This window comes from Fundulus heteroclitus, chromosome 3, assembly GCF_011125445.2.
Source record: "Fundulus heteroclitus isolate FHET01 chromosome 3, MU-UCD_Fhet_4.1, whole genome shotgun sequence".
Classification (NCBI taxonomy): Eukaryota; Metazoa; Chordata; class Actinopteri; order Cyprinodontiformes; family Fundulidae; genus Fundulus; species Fundulus heteroclitus.
The window spans coordinates 31,952,283-31,979,951 of NC_046363.1; the positions used below are offsets into that span (position 1 = coordinate 31,952,283).

Consider the following 27,669-nt stretch of genomic DNA (forward strand, 5'->3'; position numbering starts at 1 on the left):
TTATCATTACACACTAAAAAAATCAATATTTGATTCATATATGATCAGAATATGATCAGTATGATCACATTTCTGTATCAATAATGAACATCATTTATTTATTTATTTATTTATTTATTTTTGAGTGCTGGTGGTGTTTGCACATTATATGGATTAGACAACTGGTTACCTACCATCACTCAACACACCAAGAAACTTATATTGTTACACTTAAGGAAGAGACTGACCACCAACCTGGATGAAAAAAATACATCTTTTTCCATCTTTTTCTCTCTAAACATTTGCGACCTTTATATAGTACAGGGGCTATAATAGCCGTATAATTGTAGTTTTCTTTGGCTCCTGTTAGGTTTTCCTATAGTATATTAGCCTCAGGGCAGAGGTCAGACTAAGAGGGGTTTAAAGGAACTTCATGAACATCACAATTAGGAGAAGCGGGGACAAACCAAGGAGACCCTAGGACCCTCCTGGAGAACTGGGGATAACAGCTTGAAGGTGAACACCTGGTGGTTGGTTGGTGGCTCCTGGGTCTCCACTAGCCAGGTATCAGGAAGCCCTCTACACATGTGTCCACAACCCCTGGAAAGTAATGTGTGGATCAGGAGAGATGCAAATCAGATGGCAGATTAGAGGGCTGGGGCCTAGGCATGCTCCTATGTGGCATCATAATCTGACCTGTTTGTACCATTAATAACTATCTATAACAATAAATAGAATGTTAAATATTGTAGTATCATTTTATTATTTGATGTTCTCTTTAAAAAGTAGATTTAGAACATCAAGTATTCATTGTTTTTTTTTTTTTGTTTTTTTTAAAGAACATAAAAAGTATATCATATTCTTACGCCCCAGACTTTAAGGACCCGCAGTGGGTCCTTAAAGCTTTCATATTTCAAAGTGACTGTTGATCCATATGAAAATAAAACGTTTGCAGAAAAATAATTCTTCAATAAAAAAATTCAGAAACCCATACAGCACTTACAGTTGATTTTGTTACAGAAGTTCTTACGTTTCTAGAAAATTGATTGGAAGGAATTCTATAACATGATTAAAAACAAAATCTCTGCATCAAATACTATATATGCCCTTCCTTCTAACTAGCAGAATTTGCTGGGCTATAAAAGGATAACGTTTCACATATCTATAAATCCTTTTAATTATTTGGGCCCGACGTGACTCAGCGCTGAAGTGGGCCCATCATTTCTGGAGGCCACAGTGCTGGACGCAGCTGTCCTGAGTTTTAGTCCCAACCATGAGCCATTTACTTCAAGTTATTTCCTTCTGTCCTTCTTTGTGCCAAGCGACTAATGAATAACGGCCACAAGAACCACAAAAAGTTTCCAGGGGAAAGTACAGCACTGATGGATCAATTTGCACCATGATGCAGCCGCTTATATAAAGATTTAAATCACTGATTTGTCAGACAATATCAGATCTGATGACCTTTGCTTATCTTTTCATGAATTTTGCAGATAAGATGGTAAATCTCGTTGATTACAGTTAGTGTCGGTCAAACAAAACAACTCACTCAAAGAAATAGGTCAATAGGAAGATTAAACATAGTAGCCTATAGGTTCAAATGAGCACTGTCGACAGGGAGTTTCATGAGCAAGATTGTCCCAAAGAGTAAAGCATCAATTCCATTTGCTTTTTGTTAACAAACTCATAGGATCTCCACATAGATGGCTGTCTCTGGATCAGCGGAAGAAGTGTCTATGATCTCTCTTGTAGGCCTTCGTTCCACTCCAGCCCCTCTATCTCTCCCTCCAAACTCTCTACCTCTTCTCTTCTCACAACCTCTGCGACCTATTGGACGGATCTGAAGCAGAATGAGAAATACAATCAGATCAACCACATATAAAGTGAGCAGTTTTACTATATATATATATATATATATATATATATATATATATATATATATATATATATATATATATATATATATATATATATATTAAACAAAACCTGCTCTTTAAGGATCAAACTATACAATACCTGCTTTGTATGGACAAAAGCAGGTGTGGAGTTCTGGTACACAAGTTGGTAGCTCCCATTGGTGTAAACATGAGTCACTTCAGTGCAGTTAATGTAGAGTGGCATCCTGTTCTGGTAAATTCCCAATCCTTCAGGGTACACAGCTTGATGTCTGCTCAGGATTTGTCTAAGAGAGAACCGAGAATCTCTAAACATAAGCATGTCAAACATCCTCACTTTAGAGGGAAATTTCCTTGACGTACCTTTTAACTCTTCTCCGGTAGCAGCAGACAAGCAGGGACAGAATGCATACGAACAGGGCGCAGACCACAGCAGGTAAAATGATCCAGACCACAGATACAGTTTCTGATAATTGATCACAAAGGCAGAATAGATCAACCTATAATGCTTTACTTAAGAAATTATAATATCCATGATAACTTTAGGAAACAAGTAAGACCTTTTTATAACAAAAAATAAATTCCCTCAAGCTTTTCTTTGCAAAGTCTTCTTAGATTTCAGACTGTGTATAGCCTGTGAGCAAATTGCATATTATAGATGGTTCAGCACGCGCTGCATGAATAGCTAAACATCAGGAAGACCTGTTTTCTTTGTTAGTGTTGTAAAAAAGGGAGTCGCACCTTCCTCCTGCAGCAAAAGCAGGGAGTCATTTCCAAGTGCGTTAAAGGCAAAACAAATTACACTCAGTGGTTCGGCCATGTAGCCACTCAGAGAGGCTGTGAGCATGTCTGGCTCTGATGTTACTGACACGTTGTAATCATGAGGAGGAGCGGTCCCGTTAACGCTCCAGGTGACAGCTGCTTTAGGGTTGGAGTCGACCGAGCAGCGACAATGCACATCAGATTCCGCCACAACACAGGTAGAGGAGAGACGATGGATGGATGGCTTATCTGAAGGAAACAAGGGATGTATATTTACAGTGTTATAAAACCCAAATAATCCTTATCCACATATGGCTATTGATGTTGGCATATAGAGGGAAAAAAGTGCATTATTTCATTGTCATATACACTACATAGCCAAAAGAACCATATTTGCTCATTCATTTAGTTCATTGAATTCCCCAGCCCCAAATGTATAAAATTAAACATTCAATCGTGCAAACAGTTTCTACAAACATGTGTGAAAAAATGGGTAGCTCTTAGGAGTGAATTCCTGAAATATAATCAGGGTGCAAAATGCTGCTGAACGTCTTTTAACTAAAACACTCAAGTTTGAGAACATCTCACTGGTTTTGAGTTAACTTCTCTGGCAGCCAATCCATTTTAGGATAAATTTTTAATTATGTTATTTGTTTTTAAATCTTCAAATGAACTCACGCTGCTATACATCTCTGAGTTTTTACAGCCCTTTGTGTCACCTTGTTCTCTTAGTCCTGAGTGGCACCAAGAACCAGATGTAAGCTCAGATGGGGCCGGCGCCTTCTCTGTAGCTGGTCCTAAACTCAGGAATGGTCTACAACTGCACAGAAGGCAGGCCATTTATTTTAATAATACAATTTTTGTTTCTGTCTTTTAATACTTAGGAGGTTTTATGTTGTTGTTATATTGTTTTATTTCAGGTTTATGTCCATGTATATTCTTATTTTATCAATTTGGAATTGTATTGGTTCAATTGGTGTTATCTATATTTTGATTGTATCTGTAGGCCTACAGCACTTTGACCTGTGTTTGCTTTAAGTGCTTTGTAGATAAAGCTGGATTGGATTCTTTCCAGCAGTGTAATGCAGAACGTCAGTGTAAAAATCTTCTGTGCATTCTGAGATTTCTGCTGGTCAACTCCAATCAGTTACAATGGAAACATTAAAATCTTAGATCCACATAAATAAAGTATCTGAACCTAAGAAAATAATGGCTCTGTTGTTCGAAGTGTTCAGCGTTGGGGAAAACATCGAAGTTGTACTGTTGGCCACTATACAAATGGCCAACAGGAGTGCAGATAAAAACACAGCCTTTGGCTAAGTCTGGCATGTTACAGGTGTACTATTTTAAATATGCACCGTCCTGTTAAGTACATAAATAAATAAGTAAATAAATAAATAGAGAAGGATCAGTAAAATGCAGAATTACATTGTATATTAAGGGATGTGGGCTGTGATTCTCCTCGACCAATGGTGTTCTTGGCTGAGCAGCGGACTCTCATGTCTTTGGTCACATTGAACACTCGCAGTGTGTGCGATCGGTGGTGGAGGTGCACGGTCCGGCCTTGTTGAGTATAGGACCAGTGATACTCTGTCACGGGAGGGTCAGCTTTGCATGAGCAAAGAAGCAAGGCGTTGCCACCCAGCTGGACAGTCAAAGTCTGAACCTCCACCTTCACGTCCTTCGGTGGAACTGTAGGCATGGAAAACAGAAACAACGTTAGGTTTAAATCAAACCAAGAAACAAGGAGAGAAGTGCCAAAGCCGTGCTTACATGTCACATGCATGTCCTTCACCGTGGATAACGTTTTGAATTCTGGATATTTCACTGCACACGAGAGTCTGGGTTTCACTTGGTATGAGGCAATGAAAGACAGAGAGGCCAGCAGCGTCCACCTGTTGGGACCCGGGTTGAGGGTTTGCACCTCTCCTAGCTTGGTGCTGTTCAGCTGAGTTCCTTGCTCCCACTTCCACTGAAGGGTCGGAGGTCTGGAAGGACAGTGGTAGCTGACGGAGCAGTTAAGAGAGACCAACTCTCCTTCTTTAGCTGTCAACACACCGCTGATGACAGGAGGCTCAGGGTTGTCTAACACCAAGAAAAAACATCATACGTATCTATGGATTTTCTCCTTCATTACTTGTGCTACTAGTAAATAGTACATCAGCAAAAGTGCAATGATTATTATTGACAACTGTCTTTCATTTTACGTCTTTCAAGAGACTGTAAACTGTAAACATCTGAGACGAGTACAGACAGAGGAAGGTATTTCTGTATCACTCACCAATGATGTCGACATTTACACTCCTTGACGTCCCCCAGAGGGTGTCACTGGCTTTCTTCAGAGCCAGTTCAAACATGTTTGGATCACCAGCTCTCAGCTGTTCTATCTTCACTGAGCAGTCTCCATCTGACATTTGGCCAAAGAGCAATGTTCGGCCCAGGAAATCCCTGCTCACTTGTTCTTTGCTCTCACTGTTGAAAGCGGTGCGCCTGAGAGTAAATACGGACCCTGCACCTTTGAACCTGAGCCGCACATCCACCCTCTCCTTCAATCTCCTGATGGGATGAGAGGCTAAAGGCGTGAAAGAGCAAGGAATCACCATGCAGGAGCCCACCACACCCTGGACACGGTCAGGGACTGAGGGGACAGGCGATGCAGCCTGGACCCCCCTCCACAATACTGCTTTTGTAATAAAGAACAAAAAGTAATTTAGAAAACAGGAAATTACATCATTTTACCTTAATATAGACATCAGTAAAGGAATTTAAATGGAAGACACTCAAACGCTATGTCCATGCAATTGTGAAACAGGGCCATAAACTCTTCAGGTAATTAAGAACTAACATTTAGTCACTTTGATTAAGGATGATGTAACTATATATAGATTTTGATATTCGAATTAATAGTTATTGTATTACATTTAAGCACATGCTGCAATTTTTGCAAGGGACATAATAAGGAAAAGGAAGAGTGTGACTCAACATTTAGCACTGGTAATAACAACTCTGCATATCGTGCAGAAGAATATGTATGCAACTTTAATTTTTTTTTTACTTAATGTTTTCCATTTTTCACCTGCGTGCTATAGCCAACTAGAGAACGATAAATTTTGTAACAGAATTTACAAAATAATCCATATGTAATTATTGAAGACGACATAAAATATTCATCACAACCATCGTGAGAACTACATAACTGGTTATATCGGTAGCATCATGCCTGTGCAAATGATCTGTTATCTGGACCACCGCAACAGTAAACAGGCTTAAATTGGAGGCAACCAGACTTTCGTTCAGTTCTTTCTGAAGGTGCTGAAACGTTTTCAGAAAGAATTGAACGAAAGTCCGGTTGCCTCCGATTTAAGCCTGTTTGCCAGTGGTATTATCCATAGATCGAACGATACAAGTCTTTAGAAATTCTACAACAGGAAAAATTGCTCATTAGATATTAACATTTACTACTTACCAATCATTTGGAGACATTGAAGAAAGCTTGTGTCCCCATGCATGGCTGCAGCACTGCTCTATCAGCAGACTGAGAAAGACGGTGAGAGGGGCATAGAAGAGGAAGTTGGCGTGTTTTATTGTGTCACCATTGTCTACCAAACTACCACTGTGTATACTACTGATATTTGGCTCATATGAAATGTATCTCAATCCACTAAAATATGGTTAATAATGCTTCTTCCCCCAATAGGAACAAAATGTTTAATTTAGACTTCATAGCAGCTTAAACTGTATTTAAAAAACGTAACCCAGTGAAAAACAGTGGAAAATGTTCACTTTGGAAAGAAAGACATCAGCAAGACAACACATGACAAAGAGTGAGTCACTCTCATGCTGCTATTCATTTCCTCATAGGTTCCACATGGGCTAATTTCTTCCCTCCTTTGTCTACCCTACATACATGGGCTTACTTTGCCTTGGAAAAGTGTTAACAAAACCTGATTTTTTTTGTCAACTTTAGCTATGTTACAATTGCAAAACCTCAGTGTATTTTATTGGAATCTCTTACATCAAATCAACACAACCTACTGCACATTGTGAAGCAGAAGAAAAATGATTTACAAATAAAAATCAGAAAAGTGTGGAGGGCATACGCATCCATTTTCGCCTGAGCCAACACCTTATAGAAACACCTTTTACTGCAGCTGCAGCCCATTTTTTCTTAATAAAACCATGCAGGATCTGTCAGATTATATGCAGAGCAACTGCAATTTTCAAGTCTAGCCACATATTCTCATTTGGATGTAATTCTGGATTTTGACTGGGCTAGTATAACATGTTAATATGCTTTGCTCTAAACTATTCTATTGTGGCTCTTGGTGTACGTTTGAAGTGGGTGCCCTGTTAAAAGGTGAACCACAGCCCCTGTCTCAAATCTTTTGCAACCTTCAAGAGGTTTTCTTCTAGGATTGCCCTTTAATGAGTTCCACCTTGCTTCCCTGTCCCTTATGAAGAAAACCATCCCACTAGCATGATGCTTCCACAAGCATGTTTCACTTAGGTTAGAATATATTCAAGTTGATGTATGACATTAGCTGTCGGCCATACATTGGGTTTTGTAGGAAGGCTTGACATTTTAATTTTGGTCTAACCTGACCAGGGCACCTTCTTCCACCTGTTGAGTGTTTCCTCTACATGGTTTGTGGTGAACAGTAAACAGGGATTTTTTTTTTAGGCAAACTTTTAATGTGGATAATCAGAATGGTTTTCTCATCCACAGATTTTCTCCCTCATAAGCTGTGGATCTCTGTGTCTGTGTAGGTGGACAGCCACGTCTTTGTAGAATTGCACTCAGATGATTAAGTAAACAGTCCTCTGCGGGAGGTTATAATCTTTGAGGATTTTTTTTAATAACCTTACTCTGGTTTAAACTGCACAACAACTTTATCCCAGGCCAGCATGTGGTGTTCCTTGGTATTCCTGATTCAGCTGTTGTTCTCTTGCAAACATCAAAAGACTGGAATTGTTCGACTAAAATGCAAAAAGGGGGACTTCAGTAATCTGGTGACCTCTGAAGTCAATTGGCTGCACAGGATTTTATTTAGGGTTATGGGAGTAAAAGGGGATTTAATACCAATAACTGCCACACTTTTCAGTTTTTTATGTGTAAATAAAATAGAAAACCCTTCCACGTCGCAATTTTGAAATGCTTTGTGTTGCTCAATCATAAAAATGGTAATAAAATATTTTTTTTATTGTAACTTGAAAAGACTATCAATGGTTTTGCAAGCCATTGTAATAAACCCCCAGTGCTGATGATAAAAGAATATACAGCAATAACTCCACAGCAATAAGAATATAACACATTATCAAAAAGGATTAATGGTTAACCTGGTTGAAGCTTACATTTTGTTTTTCCATCTAGCAATAAATGTACAGTATATTGATGCAAATAGATCACTATGCAAAGGAATGTGAAGCAGGGAAAGAATTGATTATTTGAAATGAAAACATGCCCTCCAAGACTATTCACACAGCATTGTGACTTGTAATGTATATCATGTTTAGTCTTTTGAGAATGAGAGCATGTTTTCAAAGAATCTAACTTAAAGAAATGCAAAAAGTGAGGGACAAAAGCCTGAACTTTAACCTTTGAACTGGTGTGTTGCCGCCTTCAACTACTCCTTGAGACAAAGGCAAGTTGCTATAACAGCAACTCTCATGACTGAGGAGAGAATCTAACATCGGAGACATGGCAGGCAGATCTATTAGTCACTTTATAGTGGCTTTTGAAAGGATACGTACGCAATGTTTTTGCAAACCCCTTTCACTTGTAAAAGTTTAACTGCAGTTTTGTGTAAGAACTTTAAGATCTAAGGTTAAAAATTTAGTTGAATCTCGACATTTTGGTAGTATTTTCTGAAAACATGAGCTCGGCTCAGCAGCTACTCCGAGCACAGAGGGACCTGCTGCTGAAGTGGACTTGTGATCATCCCGCTCCCCTGTTACGTTGGCTCCACGACGAAGAGGTGCTTTCTCCAAGCTTCTACTTTTCTTTACTTGAAAAACCGCCTTCCGATGCTGTGGCTAAGGCTCTGGACACGGTATGTACCTCAGAGGAGAGCAGTCAAAGGTTCTTGGAGGTGCTGAAGGAAGTGCAGGATTATTACTGCAAGGATCTCCACCTTTGGGTTGATAGACACTGTGGATTTGATGCAAATAGACAACCACCATCTGGAGATGTAAAAGATGAAGGTGAGGATGATTTAAAATGTTACACAGAACCATGTTGTGTTTCCAAGCCAGAATAATGTATAGTTAAAATAAAAGTACATGGAATTTCACTGCAAAATGTCAAATTTGCACTGGTAGATTCTACAATTTAAGTGTGAAGTTTTTTTTTATATAGCACTTCACCACAAATAAGTTGCACCAAAGTGCTGCACAGCAAGAACAGAACAATTGAAAGGTAATTAAAAAGAGAAGGTACACAAAACATAATGAAATAATTCATTAGTTTAAAAGGAAACAAAAAAAGCAATTGAGCTTGATAGGAATATTTAGCTCCATTTAATTCTTAGGCCAGGAGTAGAAGTGGGTCTTTAGAAAAAAAATTTAAAGTCTTGTGAGTATGAGCAGCCAATATATGAATCAGTAGATTATTTCACAGTTTTCAGGCTAAATAGAAAGAGTGCATATCAACTTTACTGTTCTGGCTGGACCAGTGTCATGTGAGAAGATTGTTACAGCAAGCAAGAACTTTGATGTTCTGCCAAAACTTTTTTTTTTTTTTTTTTTTTGCTGACCTAAGCAATCACTCAAAGATAATGCATGAACCAGCCCCACTATTCCTGTTTAAAATTTTACTCCTGTAGCCATGGTGGCAAGTTAGCATTTATTTCTGTCCTATGGTACTTTGGAAGTACTCTGGGAGTATCAGAAGGCTGTTTAACAAACTAAATATCTATCAAACCTTGGGGCAAATAGCAGTTACAAAACTAATTTCCTTTTCAGGACTCTGCTATAAATTCTTATCAGTCAGTCTCTGTTGTGTCCTCAGCTGAACTCTGTAAAAACTCTGTCTCTTTCTTTATGGAATATGTTTTAATAGTTGGCCTATGCCTTCCACTGCAATCAAAGATCCATCTCCCTCACCTTCATGCTTAGCAGAGTTAGAGAAGCGTAACCAAGTGGCTTTGTCCTCGCTTATAAAAAGTTCAGCACTTGCAGCCTTCTTTCTGCACAGTCAGACCCTGTGTTGTTAATCTTTTCAACTCCTCACAGATACCTTGTGTGTCTAAACAAACTGCCTTCTAACATGGTGCATTACAACCTCAACAAAAGACCAACCTGAATCCTTCTGATCTTTCAATTTTCAGGCCCATCTCAAAGTCCCCTTTTCTGTCTAAAATGTTAGAAAAGGTAGTTTGTAACCAGTTACAGACTTTCTGTATTTAAATGCTGCTGGAGAAATACTTCAGGCTTGATTTAAATCAAATCAAACCGCGTGACACATCAGACACGGCTCTCTTGGTTGTTTAATGATTTGCTTTTAGCAGTTGACTTTGGAAAATCAGTTGTCCTTGTGCTCTTAGACCTGTCATCTGCCTTCCATATTGTAGATCAGAGTATTATTAGTGTTATTATTTCATGTCTTGAGTCCTGAGTTGGTGTTAAAGGTACAACCTTGAACTGATTCAAATTATACTTGAGTGACTGTAGCTTCTTCAGTCTGTTTGTAAAAAGAATATTACGAACAGACTGAAAAAAATATCGTCTCTGCTTGATTAAAACTGTGGGTATCTCCCAGGTCCCGTCCTATTTTCTTTATGTCCTTTGGGATCAGTTTTCAGAAAGCTGACTTCAACTATCTGGCTAACAGCCATCAATGTACCTACCCATCCCAGCCAATGCTCATTCTCATTAAGCATGCAGGATTGTGTTAGGGATTTACAAATACAAATAGACATACGTTTCCTTAACTCTAACAAAAATAAAACTAGAATTATTATATTCAAATAATCAGATCTTTTAAATGGTATGTCATTTATTTTTATTTTAAACAATTTTATTTTTTTTATTCTCTTTTTTTTAAAGAGGAGCTTTTTCCAGCTAAAAAAGTAATTCATGCTCTTATTGCATTGCTCTTTAATAACTACAATGCTGTGTATGTTGGTCTTGATAAATCTTCTATTAAAAGGCTTCAACTATTACAAAATGCTGCTGCACGACGCCTGGCAACGACTAAATGCTATGATCACCTCACACAGATGCTGCCCTCTCTGCACCTGCTTCCTGTTCATTTTAGAACCCAGTTAAAGATGATATTGCCTGTTTTTAAGGGTCTTCATTGTATGGTGACAGTGGCTCAGTGAGCAGAGCGGTCATGTTGCAATCGGAAGGTTGTCAGTTTCTATTTTCTACCTTCCCCCTGTCAGATGTCAATGTGCCTCTGGGAAAGGCACTTAACTCCAAATTTCTCCTGATCTACAAATCAGTGTTTGGATGTATGTGTCAGTAAGCGTAACTGGGTTAATGTGGCTATAGGATAAAGTTCTTTCAGTTGACTATATGACATTATGAGGATTGTATAAATTCCATCAATTTATCCGAACTATTGCAACCCTTTAATCCACCCTGAGCTTTAAGGTCCACAAATCAACTGTTGTCAGACACTCACAGATCAACGCTCAAAAGTAGAGGTGACTGAGCTTTTTCAGTATTGCCTGTGTCACAACCTGTCTTTGAACATCCAAGCTACACGGACTGCTAATCATTTTAAGGCTATTTATAAAACTGCTTTGGTCTTTTAGTTGAGCTTAAGCAGAATATTTTAGCTTTTGCTGTGATATTTATCATAACTATTTTATCTGTTCTACTACTTATTTTGTTGTGTGTTTTTGTTTCTTTCTACTCTTTCTTAACCTATTTACACTACTGGTGATATAATACCTTGTACAGTACTTTTGTCAATAATTATGGTTTTTAAACATGCTATAGAAAAAAACTTTGACTTTTTGGTCAAAGAAAATATTTTAACAGTTCAACACTATCTAAACCTTTCCTCCAGAGCCACCACAAAGTGGCTCAAAGTGTTGCCTTGGTAAGATACATCAACACCCATAAAATGTTTTGGAACTACAGATATTCAGGGTTTTCAGGTGAAGGAAGCATAAACAGGTGAAACTATCAACTCCCAAATGTCAATACTCAACTACATCTGTGTTTTACATGACTAATTACATCGATTCTGTCACAGATGAACACAAGAAGCCTAAAGGAGCCTTTGCTAAATTATTCAAAAGGAAGAACAAAGGATTCTCCATACGGGTGGAGATTAAAGGTATGAATGAGTTATTTTAACAAAAATTTAAACCATTCCAAGTACTTTACCAACAGGTAAAGCAGGGAATGTGATTCTTAAACTCTGGTCACACGTGGTACTTTCTCTAATATTAAGCAATAATGACTACACCATATTAGTAAAACATGCTATTGCTAAATATTATAATAAATATTATAATACAGGAATGATACAACGGAAAATTTTTAAATGTTTTTGAAACATGGGTATACCTTGATACGATAACTGGCCCATGCTTATTTTTTAATATATTGTCTTTCTAATAAATACTGATACAGAATGCCCTCAGTGTGAACATAGTTTCCAGTTATTTGTTTTGAAATTTTAAGAATTTATATTATCCTATATTTTTCATCCATTAGGTAAGAAAGATCCGAAGCTAAGGAGTCAAATGATGGCCAACCTAAAAGGTAAGTAACAAAATAAAAACACACAATATATATATATATATATATATATATATATATATATATATATATATATATATATATATATATATATATGTATATATATATATATATATATGTATATATATATATATATATATATATATATATATATATATATATATATATATATAATTTAAATTAAACAAGACCCAGACCTATACCAGGACTTCTTCCATTTCTCATTACTAAATGCACCAAATTCAGCACAAAAAAAAGCCACAGAAAATAAACCTGGAGGCATGTTTAAGAAGACCAATTTGTGTTGGGAGCAAGATGTTGAAAACCCCTAAGCAAACTTCACTGTTAGCAGTTTTGTTTTATGACACACCCCTAATAACTCAACTCTAGTACAAATTAAAGTCCCCAGCTATACTACTCTGGCAATTTTAAAAAACTAGTTTCCAGCGCAGCTATTCAGAGCAATAACTTAGACATACTGGCATCTATGCCATTATTTAATAATATCTGGATCTCCAGTCCACATAAATACACCACCAATGGGAATTTTTATAAGACTTTACTTTTTGTTTTATTTATTATTTTTGCAGGCTAAATGGGGTTGGAAATCCCCCATTTATACAATATTAAGGTTAATCTGGATATGACCTGAATTAGCACTGGAATTGTATAAATGTATGAAAGGTTATGTGAAACTCAATTTAACATTGTCAGCTCTCTTACTGTCACCAGTATATGTTTCAGGATTTTTTTTCTAACTTTCAGTTGCATTAGTTTTAATAATAATAATGGAAAAACCTTGTTAAAGAGAAACATTCAAAAAATGTAATATCAACATAATTTCAGAAAATTAACTGATTATGTTCCATTTCAGTGCTAATTTCAGCCCACAAAACAACTCTACTGAAGCGTATGGAGGAGCTGAAGTGTTACTCAGAAGGCAGCAGAGAAGCTTCAAACTCAGCTTCTCACATTGAGATTCGCTATACTGACCTCTTCGTGACAGAGGACAATGACTTCACTGACAGCAGCCAACATGAGTACTTTGACTTGGCAAGCAGACGAGCGCGAATCTATGTCCACCAGTCATGCCAGCGCATCAGGCCAAGCCAACTACTAAGTCCTCAAGAGACAACAGGACAGCCACCTAAAAGGGTGAAAGTGAAGGGCATTGCTGGCATTGGAAAGAGCGTAGCGGTCCAGAGGCTCGTCTATGAATGGGCGATTGGAAAGAGCATGCGGGAATTCACCTGCATTTTTGATCTATGTTTCAGGGAGCTCAATCTAATTGAAACCCCGCTCAGTTTGTTGGATCTACTTGGAGAACGGTTCCGGTACCTCAAAGACGCTCTTCCTAATCTGTTCACTGAACCAAAATATTTGCTCTTCATCCTAGATGGCTTAGATGAGTTTAAATTCTTCCTAGACTGGAACAGTCGAGACAAAAACATTGGTATAGAATCAAAGGTGACAGTGTCCGAGCTGATAGTTGCGTTGGTTAAAGGAAACCTTCTCCCAGAGGCCTCAATCATCCTCACAACAAGGCCCTCTACAGAAGCTCCAAAGCATTTCTTTCAGAGATGCTGTGTGGTGCTGGGCTTTGAGGAAAACCAGGTTAAAGAATACACCACCAAGTTTTACAAAGACAGGGAAGTAGCAGAAAAGGTCTATGACTACATCTCGAACAATGACAACATTTTTGTGTTGTCCTTCATCCCCCTTTATTGCTACATTATCTGTATGGCTATGGGGGAGTTCTTCTCATCAGATACTCAAGATGTTGGTGACTTTAAGTCTCTGGAGTTGAACCCACCCAGAACAGTGAGTGAGGTTTACCTCTGCTATCTGTTTACAACAGTCAAACACCATGCACTGAGGGGGAGTGCAGAAAGATCAACTCAAAGATCTGAAGTTCTATCCCTAGCTAAGCAACAACTGACAAACCTGGGAAAATTGGCCTATGAAAACCTCCTCCAAAGGAAGATCATGTTTAGCAAAGAAGATCTGGAGAGGTATGGCGTCACACCGGCCGAAATCCAAGGCACCTTCCTATGTCAGATCCTTCACCCTCTCAAAGAGGAGGCAGTAGATATGTTTTCTTTCTTCCACTTGACAGTTCAAGAACATTTGGGTGCTCTCTACTGTGCCCTCAACCTCTACAGCCAGGAGGATATAACTCAAGCTTTGAACCTTTGGTGCTTTGGGTTACATCCACCATCTACCACTTCTACACTGCTAAGGAACATAGACCCCAACGTAGACATGCTGGACAGTCTCCAGATGTTCACACGTTTCTTTATGGGGCTTCTCCGAGCAAGGTTAGAAAGTCAGTTAGATGGCCTTGTTGACCCCTCCATGGAGGAAGAGAATGGAGTCCCCGCCGGTCTGGGCCTGTGGTTTAAAGACCAATTTAAAGACAGGAAAATGAAAAATGAAACTGCATTGAATCTCTTGCACTGTCTGATGGAGTTTCACATGAAGGAAACCACTACTATTGCAGCACCAGAGATTAAGAAACTCAACTTGTTTAAAATGAAGTTGAGTATTGTGGACTGTGCAGCAATGTACTATGTGCTGAAGTTTTCTCCACACACGCTTCAGGAACTCAACCTGGGCTACTCCAACATTGGAAACAGAGGACTCCACCGACTAAGGCCAATACTCCATCGCTGTGAATCACTCTAGTGAGTCTTCTGTTTTTATATTCAAATGTCAAAAAGACTAGAGTGGAATGAAAAGAGATTTGGCTCAGATTTTGTGGTCAACTGTTGCCTTTTCTATGGGTAGGATGTGAATTTCTCCTATAATACTTAATTTAGTTTGCTCTCTGATGGAATTTCAACGTCTCTGGTGATTTATCCACCATTCTTTCAAATCCAAGCTGGGATATAACAGGTATCATTCCCAGCAAACGATACATATCATGTAAAATTATGTTTTTTTTCTACTGTGTTTCAGTTTGAGATACAACTGTCTGGATTGGCAAGCAGCAATTCTAGAATCTGCAATTCTGAAATCAAAAGAATGCCAAGTGAAGAAACTCTTGTAAGTATTCTTCTTAGTATTCTTCTTAAATACATCTATAGGTTAAACATATTCAGAACTTTACCAAATTTAGGGTTTTGTTTTACTTCATTAGGTTTACATATATTTCACCATAACTCACCCATAAAGCCCATTCAGTGCTTGGATTTTTGTCTTTTTTTTTGCCACTGACAGATGTCTTGTGTTTCACTTTTTTTGTCACACTTATGTTTTACATAAACAAATTTTAATATCAGACAAAGATGAAGCTTTCAAATGATACAAAATTAAGTTTTCAAATGATGATGTTAAGTCCTGAAGTGAGCTATGCAAATCAACGTAACCCTGTATGAAAAAGTAATATCCCCTAAATCTAGCAAAGGCATGCGTCTTCCTTGACATCAGGCGTTTACAGTAACTGGCAATAAGTCTTGAACATGATGTGTTGAAGATTTTTTTCCCACTCTTCCTTGCAGTTATTTTAATTTAACCACAATGGAAGACTGTTTTTTTTTTTTTAATGCTTGGCTGGTTTAAAGTCATGTCTAAATAAAATTTCAATATGGATCCTTTCGGAAGTCCACTTTCTGGCCTGATTTTGATAATCGGCGAGGTGCATACCCACATGTGATTGAGCTTCAAGTCTTGAACTGATGCCAGGACATTTTGTACAGGATTTTCTGGTAGAGAGAAGAATCCATGGTTCTGTCAGAGAAAGCAAGTCATCAATTCCTGAACTAGCAAAGCAACCCTTCACCATCACACTATCACCAACATTTTTGAATGTGTGAAAGAGGTTATTTTTCTGAAGTGCATTTAGTTTTATACCGGTCTCACCTCAGGATGGTAAAATGGTAAATGGCTTGCATAGTGCTTTTACTAGTCTGAGGACCCCAAAGCGCTTTACACTACAATCAGTCATTCACCCATTCACGCACACATTCACACCCTGATGATGGTGAGCTATGTTAGTAGCTACAGCTGCCCTGGGGCAGACTGACAGAGATGAGGCTGCCATACATCGATGCCACCGGGCCCTCTGACCATCGCCAGTAGGCAATTCGGGTGAAGTGTCTTACCCAAGGACACAATGACGGTCGGAGCAGGGGATTGAACTGGCAACCCGCCAATTGCAGGATGAACTCCCTAACCTCTGCACCACTGTTGCCCCCAGGACAATAAATATTTCCCCTAAAAAGCTTTGGGGATCATCAAGAAGCTGTTTTTTGGCAAATGTTAAATGGATTTACACTGTAGCTTTTACCCTAAAGGGTTAGTGCAGATTTTTTAAAAACAAATTATGTATAGTTATTACCGCTTTATTTACAAAAAACTCACAGTAAAATGACAGATATTTCTTATACAAGTATAATAAATATACTGATGACGCCTTACCAGAACGTCACTTCAAAACTGTGAAAATATTTGTTTTCATTTATATTGTTATCTTTATCTGATCTGAATATTTTTGTTAATATTAGTTAGAATTATATAGTTTGATCATAAACATTTAATTATGTTTATTATTACAAAAAAATTATTTACAAAAAAGCAAGTGGAAATTCTTTTTTTCATAGCAGTGAATTTACCTTATTTGAAGAGGTAAAATTATCTAAAATAAAATTATTATCCCTGAAAAATTAAAGGGAAGAAAAGGAAGAAGAATAAATCTTTACATGTCACAAATAAACAAAAACAGAATATGTAACAAGCAAAATACTCTATTTAGAACAATGTACTTTATGTATTTCACTTAACTGATGTATTTGTTTCAAACTGCTCTTTCAGTATGTGTGGAAATAACCTGGGTCCAGAGGGGGTTAATGAGCTGTGGAGAGCTCTGGAGCAAAACTCTACAGTTGAAGAGCTCTATCTGGACATCACTGGTGTCACAGAGAAAGGGACAGAAAACATTGTTAATTGCCTCGGCAAAAATGCATCCCTGAGGATACTGACGTAAGATAGCCACATTTAACAATTTTCACTGTGGTATTTGAAATGTTATAGCTGCCATCTAGTGGAGATTAATCAATCCACCCCTGTGTTTTCCCCTCCTCTGCAGAATTGTTGGAAATGAAATTGGAGAGGTGGGCAGAGAAAGGCTGAGGGAACTGCAGAAATTGAGACCAGATCTTAGGATTATTGCAAACTTTGTGGATGACCTAGGGTTGCTCCAGGCCTACCTGGGATGGGTGGATGAGATCCGTGCCGACAGGGACCAGATGGACTCAGTGAAGAATGTGGACGCTCTGCAGTCAGTGCTGAACGGCCTACAGGGGGTTGCGGGAAAAGTGGAGAAAGGAGAGAATGCAGGTAAAGCCATGGAGCTCCGCACAAAGATTGAGGAGTTGCTCAAGTCACATATGATTGGAGGGAGATGATCACAAATTGTGTTTCAAATAGTGTTGCAATAATGTAATTACAATGTAAAAACATTTAGAATAAACTGATAATGACTTCAGTCTGTTAAAACTGATTGCAAGCCTACAATTAAAGTTATGCACTTCTGTTATGTCATAACTTACTTTTTTCCCCAAAAGAAGCACTATTAATAAAGAGTAAGTTAAGATGTTAATGAAAATGTGACAGTATATAGACATTTTTAAACTTCAAGAGAATTTTCAAGCATTTTTTGACAAACATTGACTTCTATCATTGTAGATATAAAAAATAGACAAAACTTCATGCTTGCAAGCCATGGAACAGGAAAAATATTTTTTCATCTCATCATTGCAGAAACAGATGTATGCATGTCCTGTTTTCCTTCTACTGTTCATATAAGAAAATTTCTTTGAATAAAACATCCTTCTGACAATGTATGACAATGGGTTTTATTATGTTAAAAATGTATGTTTTGTGTATCAGTTGATATAATAACGTTACTCAAACCCACATAGTATTCTATTTTTCTGTAAAAAGATTTTTTTAGTTGATAAAAAAACTGTTTGATAGTGATGTTGCCCTCCAACAATTTCATTTAATTCGGTAGATCCTGCACTTCCTTTGCTCCTTAACCAACATTACAGCTGATGTGTAGTAGATGTCTTATATATATATATCAAAAATCAAGAAGCTTTATTGTCATTATGTTTTAGCATAATGGCATTTTTGATGAGGCAGACACCAGCTCAGAATACACATAAATACATAACAGTAGCACAATTTCTATCAGTACCATGGTGGTTACCAGCATCAGCACTAGTTGTTGTTAACCTGGGCCTAGACCCATCCGGTATAAGGATCATATTATTGACTCACATGGTAAATTTGACAAAGGTTTTTGTAATGATTGTGGGTGTGTACCCGAAATTCAGCCAAACACAGAGTTACGTTATAAAGGTTTATTGGAAATGTTCAATGTAGACGGACCAGGAGTTGCTGACAGAACCAGAATGGGGCAGAAAACACCACGGCGGCAGAGCACATGCGAGGTGATGCGACAATCTGGCAGTGAGTGGGTCGGTGAGGCAGGTATCTGAAGGCAGGTGAACAGGTGACCAGAGTTGATAGTAATTACTGGCAGCAGGTGGAGCTGATCTGAGCTGACTGGGAGACTGAGGTGTGGACTGAGCTGACTGGGTGGTGACAGATGACCAGTCCAGAACAAAGTAGAAAAAACCCTAAATCATAACAGTTTCATGCTGGATTCCCATTCTGCATTGTGACAGGCTCAGAAAAGAACACAGAACCCTGTGTACCTTTTTGGGCTGCCTTGCATACAAATTATTTAAACAACATCTACAAAGTCAAACTAATAGTTCAATAAAATGACAGACATAATTAACCTAAGACAAGATCTAATTAGGAATAAATTATATGAATTTCTCAAAATCATCAAAACACAAAACCATAATAATACATACTTTAATAGCTTTTTAAAACATCAATGGTCTTGACAAAGCTCAGATGTTCTTGAAGTAAGTTCCAAAAGTGAAGGCAGTAAAGGTAAATGTTGCGTCACTGTGGGTCTTTCTCGTAATGTAAGTAATATCGAAATATAAAATAAAAGTAAGACCTGATAAATATGTGGGTCTAGGATAATTAATAATTCTAAATGTAAATAAAAGCCCTTTAGAATACATTCCAGAATGTGAAGGTAGCCAAGTATGCAGAAGCTTAAAAAGTATGAGGAATGTAAGCTTTCTGTTTGGTCTTTGTGAGTGTTTGAACGGCAGAATCTTATATTAGATACAGATGAGTATATTAAAGTAGGGACACCAGAAGAAAAAAAAGCATTGCATTAATCCATTTTGAAATATATAAATGTGTTAAAATCTCTGCAGTAGATACAAGAAAAAAAAAGTCAAGACAAACCACCATGCACACACCCACTCCTATATAAGAGTACTTAAGAGTAACCAATATACCTAATATTCATGTTTTTGAGTACATGCAGAGAACCCACGCATGGATGGGGAGACCATGCAAACTCCAAGCAGCCCAGGCTGGGATTCAAAACCAGGACCTCCTTACTTACTGATAGCTTATATTTAAATATATATTAAACATAGTTAGTTTGTATACTTCATTGTTGTTATTGGATTTTTGCTGTTGTTTCTTTTCTTAATGTCACAAAATGTCAATAAAATGTTTGCAACAACATAATATGGGAAAGGACTGTTTCTTATGTGTGACACTTAGCTTTCAAATATGTTCTTGACTATGACTATATAATGAATCTATTGTTATTCTTAAGAACAACCATTTTATTTTATTATTTTAGGTTTTAAAATAAAGAGAAACATAAAGTTTTTGCAAAATAAGGATGGATACATTTACCTCTTTGGTGTGTTGATGTCTGTGTAAAATGTGATGAAAAAAGGACATCATTTACAAGCTGAGGATTACGAGAAAAAATATCTAAAAACACATTCTTGGTACTTTTAATCTAATTCGGTTGTGGGAATTTAATGCTATTATTCTGTGAAAAAACTGAAAAATTGCTAAAACTGGCATTTGGTATTGTATCTACATTGAAAAACATTTGCAGTTTATTATTTTTAGGCAAATTGTCATGAGCCATTGTGGAAGGTCACAATGGTTAAAAACAGCTGGGAAAACAAGACATGGAGGTGGGTCACAAAGAACTGGCTCCTTAGTGAGTCCACTTTAACATAAGTGTGGCTGTATGTTGTATTTATTTCTGTCAGGAAAATTCACTATTTGTATGACTAATATTTATTTGGCCAATAACGGAGTTTTTTTCCCCCAATGTATAAAAAAATATATATTTTAAATACAGTATGTCAGTTGTGTTATAGATCTGAAACAAGCATTTTAATAGAGTTCAGCCAGTAGATTGTATGTAAGTACAGTACAATACAAACCTTTTTTAAGAAAAAAAATAAATACAATTTATTTAACCTGGCTAATTTTCAGAGACAATAAATACATATTGTGTGAGGGGTTGCCCGGAACTTGAACAGTCTTTCAGTGCACAGAGCTGTGGTTTAAAGGGGCCTAGTCACGTACTATAACTTTATGAATTTCTATTCCAGTAGCTCACTCTGGTTGCATACAAGGGTTTTCTCATAAAATGTTCACACTCTGTTGGCTTCTTTATTTCTGTGTATATTTACACGAGTGGGCACGGCTGGGGAGACCTTTATGGATCCCATTTGCAGACAGTCCAAGTAACAAGTTACCTCAGCCTGCTGGAGAATAGACTAATTCACTAAACACAGCTACAGCAATACCTGCTGGTCTACTTACAAATCTCGATATATAAGCAAATTATAAATTTTCGTAATGTAATAATATCGAAAATAAATAAAATAAGAATAATTGTGGGTCTAGGATAAACCTAAAATTCTAAATGTAAATAAAAGCCCTTAAGAATACATAAATGTGAAATAGCCAAGTATGCAGAAGCTTCCAAAGAATAGGAATGTAAGCTTTCTGTTTGTCTTTTACTTCTTAATTTGTTTCAGATGAGTATATTAAAGTAGGGACACCAGAAGAAAAAAAAGCATTGCATTAATCCATTTTGAAATATATAAATGTGTTAAAATCTCTGCAGTAGATACAAGAAAAAAAGTCAAGACAAACCACCATGCACACACCCACTCCTATATAAGAGTACTTAAGAGTAACCAATATACCTAATATTCATGTTTTTGAGTACATGCAGAGAACCCACGCATGGATGGGGAGACCATGCAAACTCCAAGCAGCCCAGGCTGGGATTCAAAACCAGGACCTCCTTACTTACTGATAGCTTATATTTAAATATATATTAAACATAGTTAGTTTGTATACTTCATTGTTGTTATTGGATTTTTGCTGTTGTTTCTTTTCTTAATGTCACAAAATGTCAATAAAATGTTTGCAACAACATAATATGGGAAAGGACTGTTTCTTATGTGTGACACTTAGCTTTCAAATATGTTCTTGACTATGACTATATAATGAATCTATTGTTATTCTTAAGAACAACCATTTTATTTTATTATTTTAGGTTTTAAAATAAAGAGAAACATAAAGTTTTTGCAAAATAAGGATGGATACATTTACCTCTTTGGTGTGTTGATGTCTGTGTAAAATGTGATGAAAAAAGGACATCATTTACAAGCTGAGGATTACGAGAAAAAATATCTAAAAACACATTCTTGGTACTTTTAATCTAATTCGGTTGTGGGAATTTAATGCTATTATTCTGTGAAAAAAACTGAAAAATTGCTAAAACTGGCATTTTTTTTTTTTTTTTGGTATTGTATCTACATTGAAAAACATTTGCAGTTTATTATTTTTAGGCAAATTGTCATGAGCCATTGTGGAAGGTCACAATGGTTAAAAACAGCTGGGAAAACAAGACATGGAGGTGGGTCACAAAGAACTGGCTCCTTAGTGAGTCCACTTTAACATAAGTGTGGCTGTATCTTGTATTTATTTCTGTCAGGAAAATTCACTATTTGTATGACTAATATTTATTTGGCCAATAACGGAGTTTTTTTCCCCTAATGTATAAAAAAATATATATTTTAAATACAGTATGTCAGTTGTGTTATAGATCTGAAACAAGCATTTTAATAGAGTTCAGCCAGTAGATTTTATGTAAGTTACAGTACAATACAAACCTTTTTTAAGAAAAAAAATAAATACAATTTATTCAACCTGGCTAATTTTCAGAGACAATAAATAAATATTGTGTGAGGGGTTGACCGGAACTTGAACAGTCTTTCAGTGCACAGAGCTGTGGTTTAAAGGGGCATAGTCACGTACTATAACTTTATGAATTTCTATTCCAGTAGCTCACTCTGGTTGCATACAAGGGTTTTCTCATAAAATGTTCACGCTCTGTTGGCTTCTTTATTTCTGTGTATATTTACCATAACAAGACCACGAGGCAGCAATGCCAGTGGAGGTGCAAAAAGAAACCCAGTAGTTCTGGTTGGTCTTCAACCACACTGAGCTGTCACTTTACTGCGAGGCATTGCAGGACGGTCTACTGGCTTTTACAGAAGCTGTGTCAGTTGTCACCATCTTGCTTTCTGATAGTTCTGGGGTACTTCCAGCAGATGGCACAACAATGCTTATGTTTGCTGGTCGTGACAGGTGCAAAGTTCTTTTCAGACTCAACGACTAATGAATCTCTATCAGGATGACCACTTGCCGTATATTGTTTTATTTGAAGATGAATATATGTTTTTTGTGTTTTCTTTTGAATGGCTTTGGAATGGTAGGTTGAAGTCACGTGAAATGGAGGCCAGATGTTTCCAGGCTGTAGTCAGGGCCTACTTAACCTGCTGGTAGGCTCCGAGGCAAAGGAGTCTGGCAGGTGCTCCCATAAAAACGTTCCCAATTTATCGCACCACAAACTGTGATGATGGCAGCAAACTATCAGTGTCATCATTTAAATGATTTAATGAATCGACCTATTAAATACAAACCGCAAAGAAAACTACACACAGTTTAAGTAGAAGCTTTTTCTCCACATACCCTGAGATCTATTTACAAGATTACATGCATGTACAAAGACATACTTAGACACCATTTGAACAGCACAGCTACAGCTACAGAAGAAATGCCGTAAAGAACCGCAGACCGGAGTCGCATCTGGGTCAGCCACTATGGGGACTAACGTCTCTGTACTTGGGCTGTGCATGCTACTCCTATGCCACCAGCACATCAATTGATTTTTTTTTTTTTTTTACAAGATTTGCAATATCTTGCACAACTAAAACTTTGAAAAACCTAAACAAGGTCCTGGAGATCAATAAATATTGCACTGTCTTACTGTTTTAGAAGCGGTTTTCCCTATGGTCTTCATTGCAGAAAAAGCTATCACTATATACTTTAAATCCTGACTAATTGAAATATCTTTTCCTTGTAAAGATGTCAGGTCATTTTGACAATAATAATGTATTTTCACATTTCAGCTTGTTTGCACAAGTTATAAAAATTCCTCACTTAGCTGCTTCAAGAGTCACATGATATTTGTATTGTTGGATAAAGTTGCACTTAATTGTGGAACGTTGGTATGGCTGGAGGACATCCCTGATGGAAGAAAGCATTGAGAGCTTGTGCTAACCTGCTGGCACATGATGGTGAGAGGCTTATTGACCAGTTCCGATTGACCATATAAATGTTTTGGAACTGGCCCCAGCGTTACTGGGAAACAGGGAACTATTCAGAGGCAGATGACTGACAGGTTGGGTATTTACAGTCATCCTTGAGATGCTCCGAACCTGCCCCCTGGGACAATCTCATCCATATGTTATTCAGATACATAAATATCCCCTAAACAGTGGTTCTCATTTACAGATTATATTTTTAAATGTAATCAGAGCTATGGCTGCCCTCACATTACTATAATCCTACTCAACTCAGGATTTCCACCACACTATATAAATACATAATAGATAAAATTATTTTCATTATAATAGTTGCTTCTGGAATGAAATAACCACAGTTTCCTTGGGCTATGGCTAGTTATTACATGTAACATCCTCATTCATCTTAAAGAGTTATTGTGCTAGACATAATGTGTGTGGGAACAGACTTCCTCATCGAAGTAGTGGAGGCATATTCATTTCATGACAATGATTTGGTGCATATTACAATAATCAACATAAAGCTATATTCAAGCTCAATGCACCAGCCAGGCAGTACAGTTTGAATTTGATACACAACTGGTATGAGCAGAAAAACATTATGTTTTCAGTTTCTTTAATGAGTCACTAATGGCACTCAAGTAGTTGTTGGTTTGTTGTCATTCACTACAGATATCCTTAGAGGTGCCTGTGACTGCCTGAAAGTGGCGTTGCGATGGTTATTTGGACATGTGGTGGGGTGCTTTAATGATATTTATACTGATTTGCAGATATAATTAGGGCCGGAATACACAAAATACACATGCAAGATTGTCCAATTTCACGCAAATTAGTATTTATCAAGGCAACAAATGCGGTGACACATCTATGTATAGTTTGATCTCAATTATTTTTTTGCAGTTTCAGAATTTCTCCCTACCATCAACCTGCAGTATGAACCCTGCACACTCTTTTGTACATGAGGCCCCTGGTGTGAGACTTCCTGCGCAGATCATTGCAGCAAAGAAAAAAAAAAAGTAAAATAAATAAATAAAAAAGGTGTTACTTTCAATTGTGTTTCTGGTAACATTTTCACACTTGCTTTATAACCAAGCCCTAAAACATGTCAAATGCTTTTATAAGCATGCCTGTGCAAATTCTCAACTATCCCAGTCATCACAATAGCAAACAGGTTTAAATCGGAGGTAATATTTTAACCTTAATAACTTGTTTCTTCAGGATGGAAGTAATATTAATGCTATAGGGTTGGCCCATGCAGTCAAAGTCACATTTCAATTTTTGTTCAATTTAATGTTATTTATATAGCGCAAATTCATAACACGTCATTTCAAGGCACTTTACAAAGTCAAATTCAATAAAATCATACAGATAAATAGAAAACGTTTTGACCAAAGGAAACTGCATCAAGTCTCGACAAGTAGCATTCACTTCTCCTTAAAGAGCGTAGAGCCACAGTGGACAGTCGTCTACATTGTAGATGGCTTTGCAGCAATCCCTTATACTGAGCATGCATAAAGCGACAGTGGAGAGGAAATCTTCCCTTTAACAGGGAGGAAAACCTCCAGCAGAACACAGAGCAGAGACACTAAAGCACAGAAGCACATATTGATCCAGGAATCCTTTCTATGTTTGATGGTAATAGCGGATGATCTGCCTCCCCTGGATGATGTCACAACTAACAGAATGCCAGACCAGGTACATCAACTATGAAGAGAAAAAAGAGAGAGAGAACATATAGTTAAAATTTGAAATAACAACTAACAATGTAAATTGGAGAACAGTAGGAGAACTCAAATGAGTGGGAAAAATAGACACTGATGTCCTCCAGCAGCCTAAGCCTTTAGCAAAATAAATACAGAAAAAGCTCAGGGTAACCTAAGCCACTCTAACTATAAGCTCAAAAAGGAACATTTTAAGTTTAGTCTTAAAAGTAGACAGGGTGCCTCACGGACCAAAACTGGGAGTTGGTTCCACAGGAGAGGAGCCTGATAGCTAAAGGATCTGCCTCCCATTCTACTTTTAGAGACTCTAGGAACCACCAGTAGACCTGCAGTCTGAGAGCGAAGTGCTCTGTTAGGAACATACGGGGTAATCAGAGCTCTGATATATGATGGAACTTGAATATTAAGGGCTTTATATAAGGAGGATCTTAAATTTGATTCTTAAATTAATAGGAAGCCAGTGAAGGGAAGCTAAAATAGGAAAGATATGATCCTTTTTGTTGATTTTCATCAGAACTCTTGCTGCAGCATTTGGATTAGCTTGGAACTTCGTTTTGTTGACTTCCTGATAGTAAAGAATTACGATAGTCCAGCCTTCAAGTAATAAATGCATGGACTAGTTTTTTAGCATCACTCCTGGACAAAATATTCTTAATTTTGGCAATATTCCATATCTGAAAAAAAGGAAACCCTGGGAACCTCTGGGATTTAAATGACTTTGAGATTAAGTGATAGATTAAGAAGTTTATTTTTTGAGGACTCTGGTCCAAAGATTACATCTTTCTTATCAGAATTTAAAAGCAGGAAATTAAAAGTCATCCAAGTTTTAATGTCATCAAGACATGCCAGTAGTAAAAATAACTGATTGGATTCATCGAGATCTATGGATAAATATAGCTGAGTGTCATCAGCATAACAGTGGAAATTAATCCCATGCTGTCTAATAATGTTATCACTCAGAAGAGTAAATATATAGTAAAGAGAATTGGCCCAAGGACTTAATCCTGTGGTACTCCACAAGTTACCCTAAAGTGTGAAGAACATTTATCATTAACATAAACAAACTGGAACCCTAATACCTACAGTACGTTGTTGTGCAATCAAGCCATGTGGGATAAATCAGAGCCACATGAAACATGAGACTTTTACAGGCCCACAGGAGACTGTCTCTCACAGCAGGGGGGCTCACTGTTTAAAGACTAGCTGCCCAGGTTTAACACCCTCAATAAAGGTTATCACATTCAGTAACAACATGAATGTTAAATCCCCCATATAATAACATGAATCTGAGAACAAAATAATAGGGTGATGGCAAAGAGGAGTTCATCACCAGAATTAAATTGTCATACCAGTGGAAACATGCAAAAGGCAGGTCAACAATTGCGCCAAGATTTTAATTTCCATACGGTCAACAAAGATTTTTATGGCAATATTTAGTGAAAGTAGTTTTGAAAATTAAAACAGGTTTAGAAAATAAATCTGCCAAAGGTTTGTATTAATTTGGGTTTAACTGCATATGAAGAGTAAATTTAACCTCATTTAAAAATGAAAATCTTATACAAGAACAGTGCATACTTAAATTAATTTTCTACCAATGCTGGGAAACAAGAGGAAAAAACACAAATATATGAGAGGTTTGTTAAGACTGCTTACATGCTTTCAGTCAGAAATAGTTTTTCTGTATTTTTTGGTCTATTGTTTTTGTTAGTTTCTTTAAGCACCTTCAGGGGACCAATTTAGTTGCACTACTAAACATTGTAGGTTGATACAATCACAAAGATTTATTTTATCTCATCTTACTGGTCTGTAAAACACATAAAATCACCCCTTAATTTCCTGAAAATTTTATACTTAAATTTTATCAGGGTTAAAGCCTTATATAATAAAATGTTAAGCTTTATAAAATACAATGTTAATGCTTTTATAATTTACAGTAAAAACTTTTTCTTTTTTTAATTTTAGGTACAATTGTAAATATGGACAAATGTTGAATAAATGCAGAAGTGCTTTCAAAGTTTC

At 37.1% G+C, this 27,669-nt stretch overlaps 2 protein-coding genes across 3 annotated transcripts; one reads left to right on the forward strand and one right to left on the reverse strand.

Annotated features, from left to right (window-relative positions):
• Window positions 1-373: 373 nt before the first annotated feature.
• Window positions 374-6,170, reverse strand: LOC105917760 (B-cell receptor CD22). Of its 2 annotated transcripts, none has more exons than XM_012852653.3 (8): window positions 6,103-6,170; window positions 4,918-5,316; window positions 4,410-4,721; window positions 4,065-4,328; window positions 2,616-2,885; window positions 2,238-2,340; window positions 1,996-2,161; window positions 374-1,819 (listed from the first exon to the last, which is right to left on the reverse strand). In XM_012852653.3, exons 1-8 carry the CDS (start codon window positions 6,143-6,145, stop codon window positions 1,664-1,666), a joined length of 1,713 nt encoding a protein of 570 aa, XP_012708107.2. In that variant the 5' UTR covers window positions 6,146-6,170; the 3' UTR covers window positions 374-1,663. The 2 variants fall into 2 exon arrangements, with proteins under 2 accessions (XP_012708107.2, XP_012708106.3); XM_012852652.3 differs by having other exon boundaries at window positions 4,918-5,319.
• Window positions 6,171-8,314: 2,144 nt separating this feature from the next.
• Window positions 8,315-18,164, forward strand: LOC105917759 (NLR family CARD domain-containing protein 3). Its single transcript, XM_012852651.3, has 7 exons — window positions 8,315-8,837; window positions 11,842-11,925; window positions 12,309-12,356; window positions 13,228-15,037; window positions 15,312-15,398; window positions 17,166-17,333; window positions 17,440-18,164. The coding sequence occupies exons 1-7, from the start codon at window positions 8,510-8,512 to the stop codon at window positions 17,756-17,758; spliced, it is 2,844 nt and encodes a 947-aa protein (XP_012708105.2). The 5' UTR covers window positions 8,315-8,509; the 3' UTR covers window positions 17,759-18,164.
• The last annotated feature ends 9,505 nt before the right edge of the window (window positions 18,165-27,669 follow it).

What these genes read in the sequence shown, in the direction of transcription:
- LOC105917760 (XM_012852652.3), bottom strand. Translation starts at nt 6,145, where the DNA reads ATGCATGGGGACACAAGCTTTCTTCAATGTCTCCAAATGATTG. An exon ending in TGTAAATGTCGACATCATTG is followed by an intron (nt 4,722 to 4,917) that starts GTGAGTGATACA and finishes TCTTGGTGTTAG; the next exon opens with ACAACCCTGAGCCTCCTGTC. An exon ending in GCTTTTGCTGCAGGAGGAAG is followed by an intron (nt 2,341 to 2,615) that starts GTGCGACTCCCT and finishes ATCAATTATCAG; the next exon opens with AAACTGTATCTGTGGTCTGG.
- LOC105917759 (XM_012852651.3), top strand. Translation starts at nt 8,510, where the DNA reads ATGAGCTCGGCTCAGCAGCTACTCCGAGCACAGAGGGACCTGCTGCTG. An exon ending in TGGAGATGTAAAAGATGAAG is followed by an intron (nt 8,838 to 11,841) that starts GTGAGGATGATT and finishes ATTCTGTCACAG; the next exon opens with ATGAACACAAGAAGCCTAAA. An exon ending in TGCCAAGTGAAGAAACTCTT is followed by an intron (nt 15,399 to 17,165) that starts GTAAGTATTCTT and finishes CTGCTCTTTCAG; the next exon opens with TATGTGTGGAAATAACCTGG.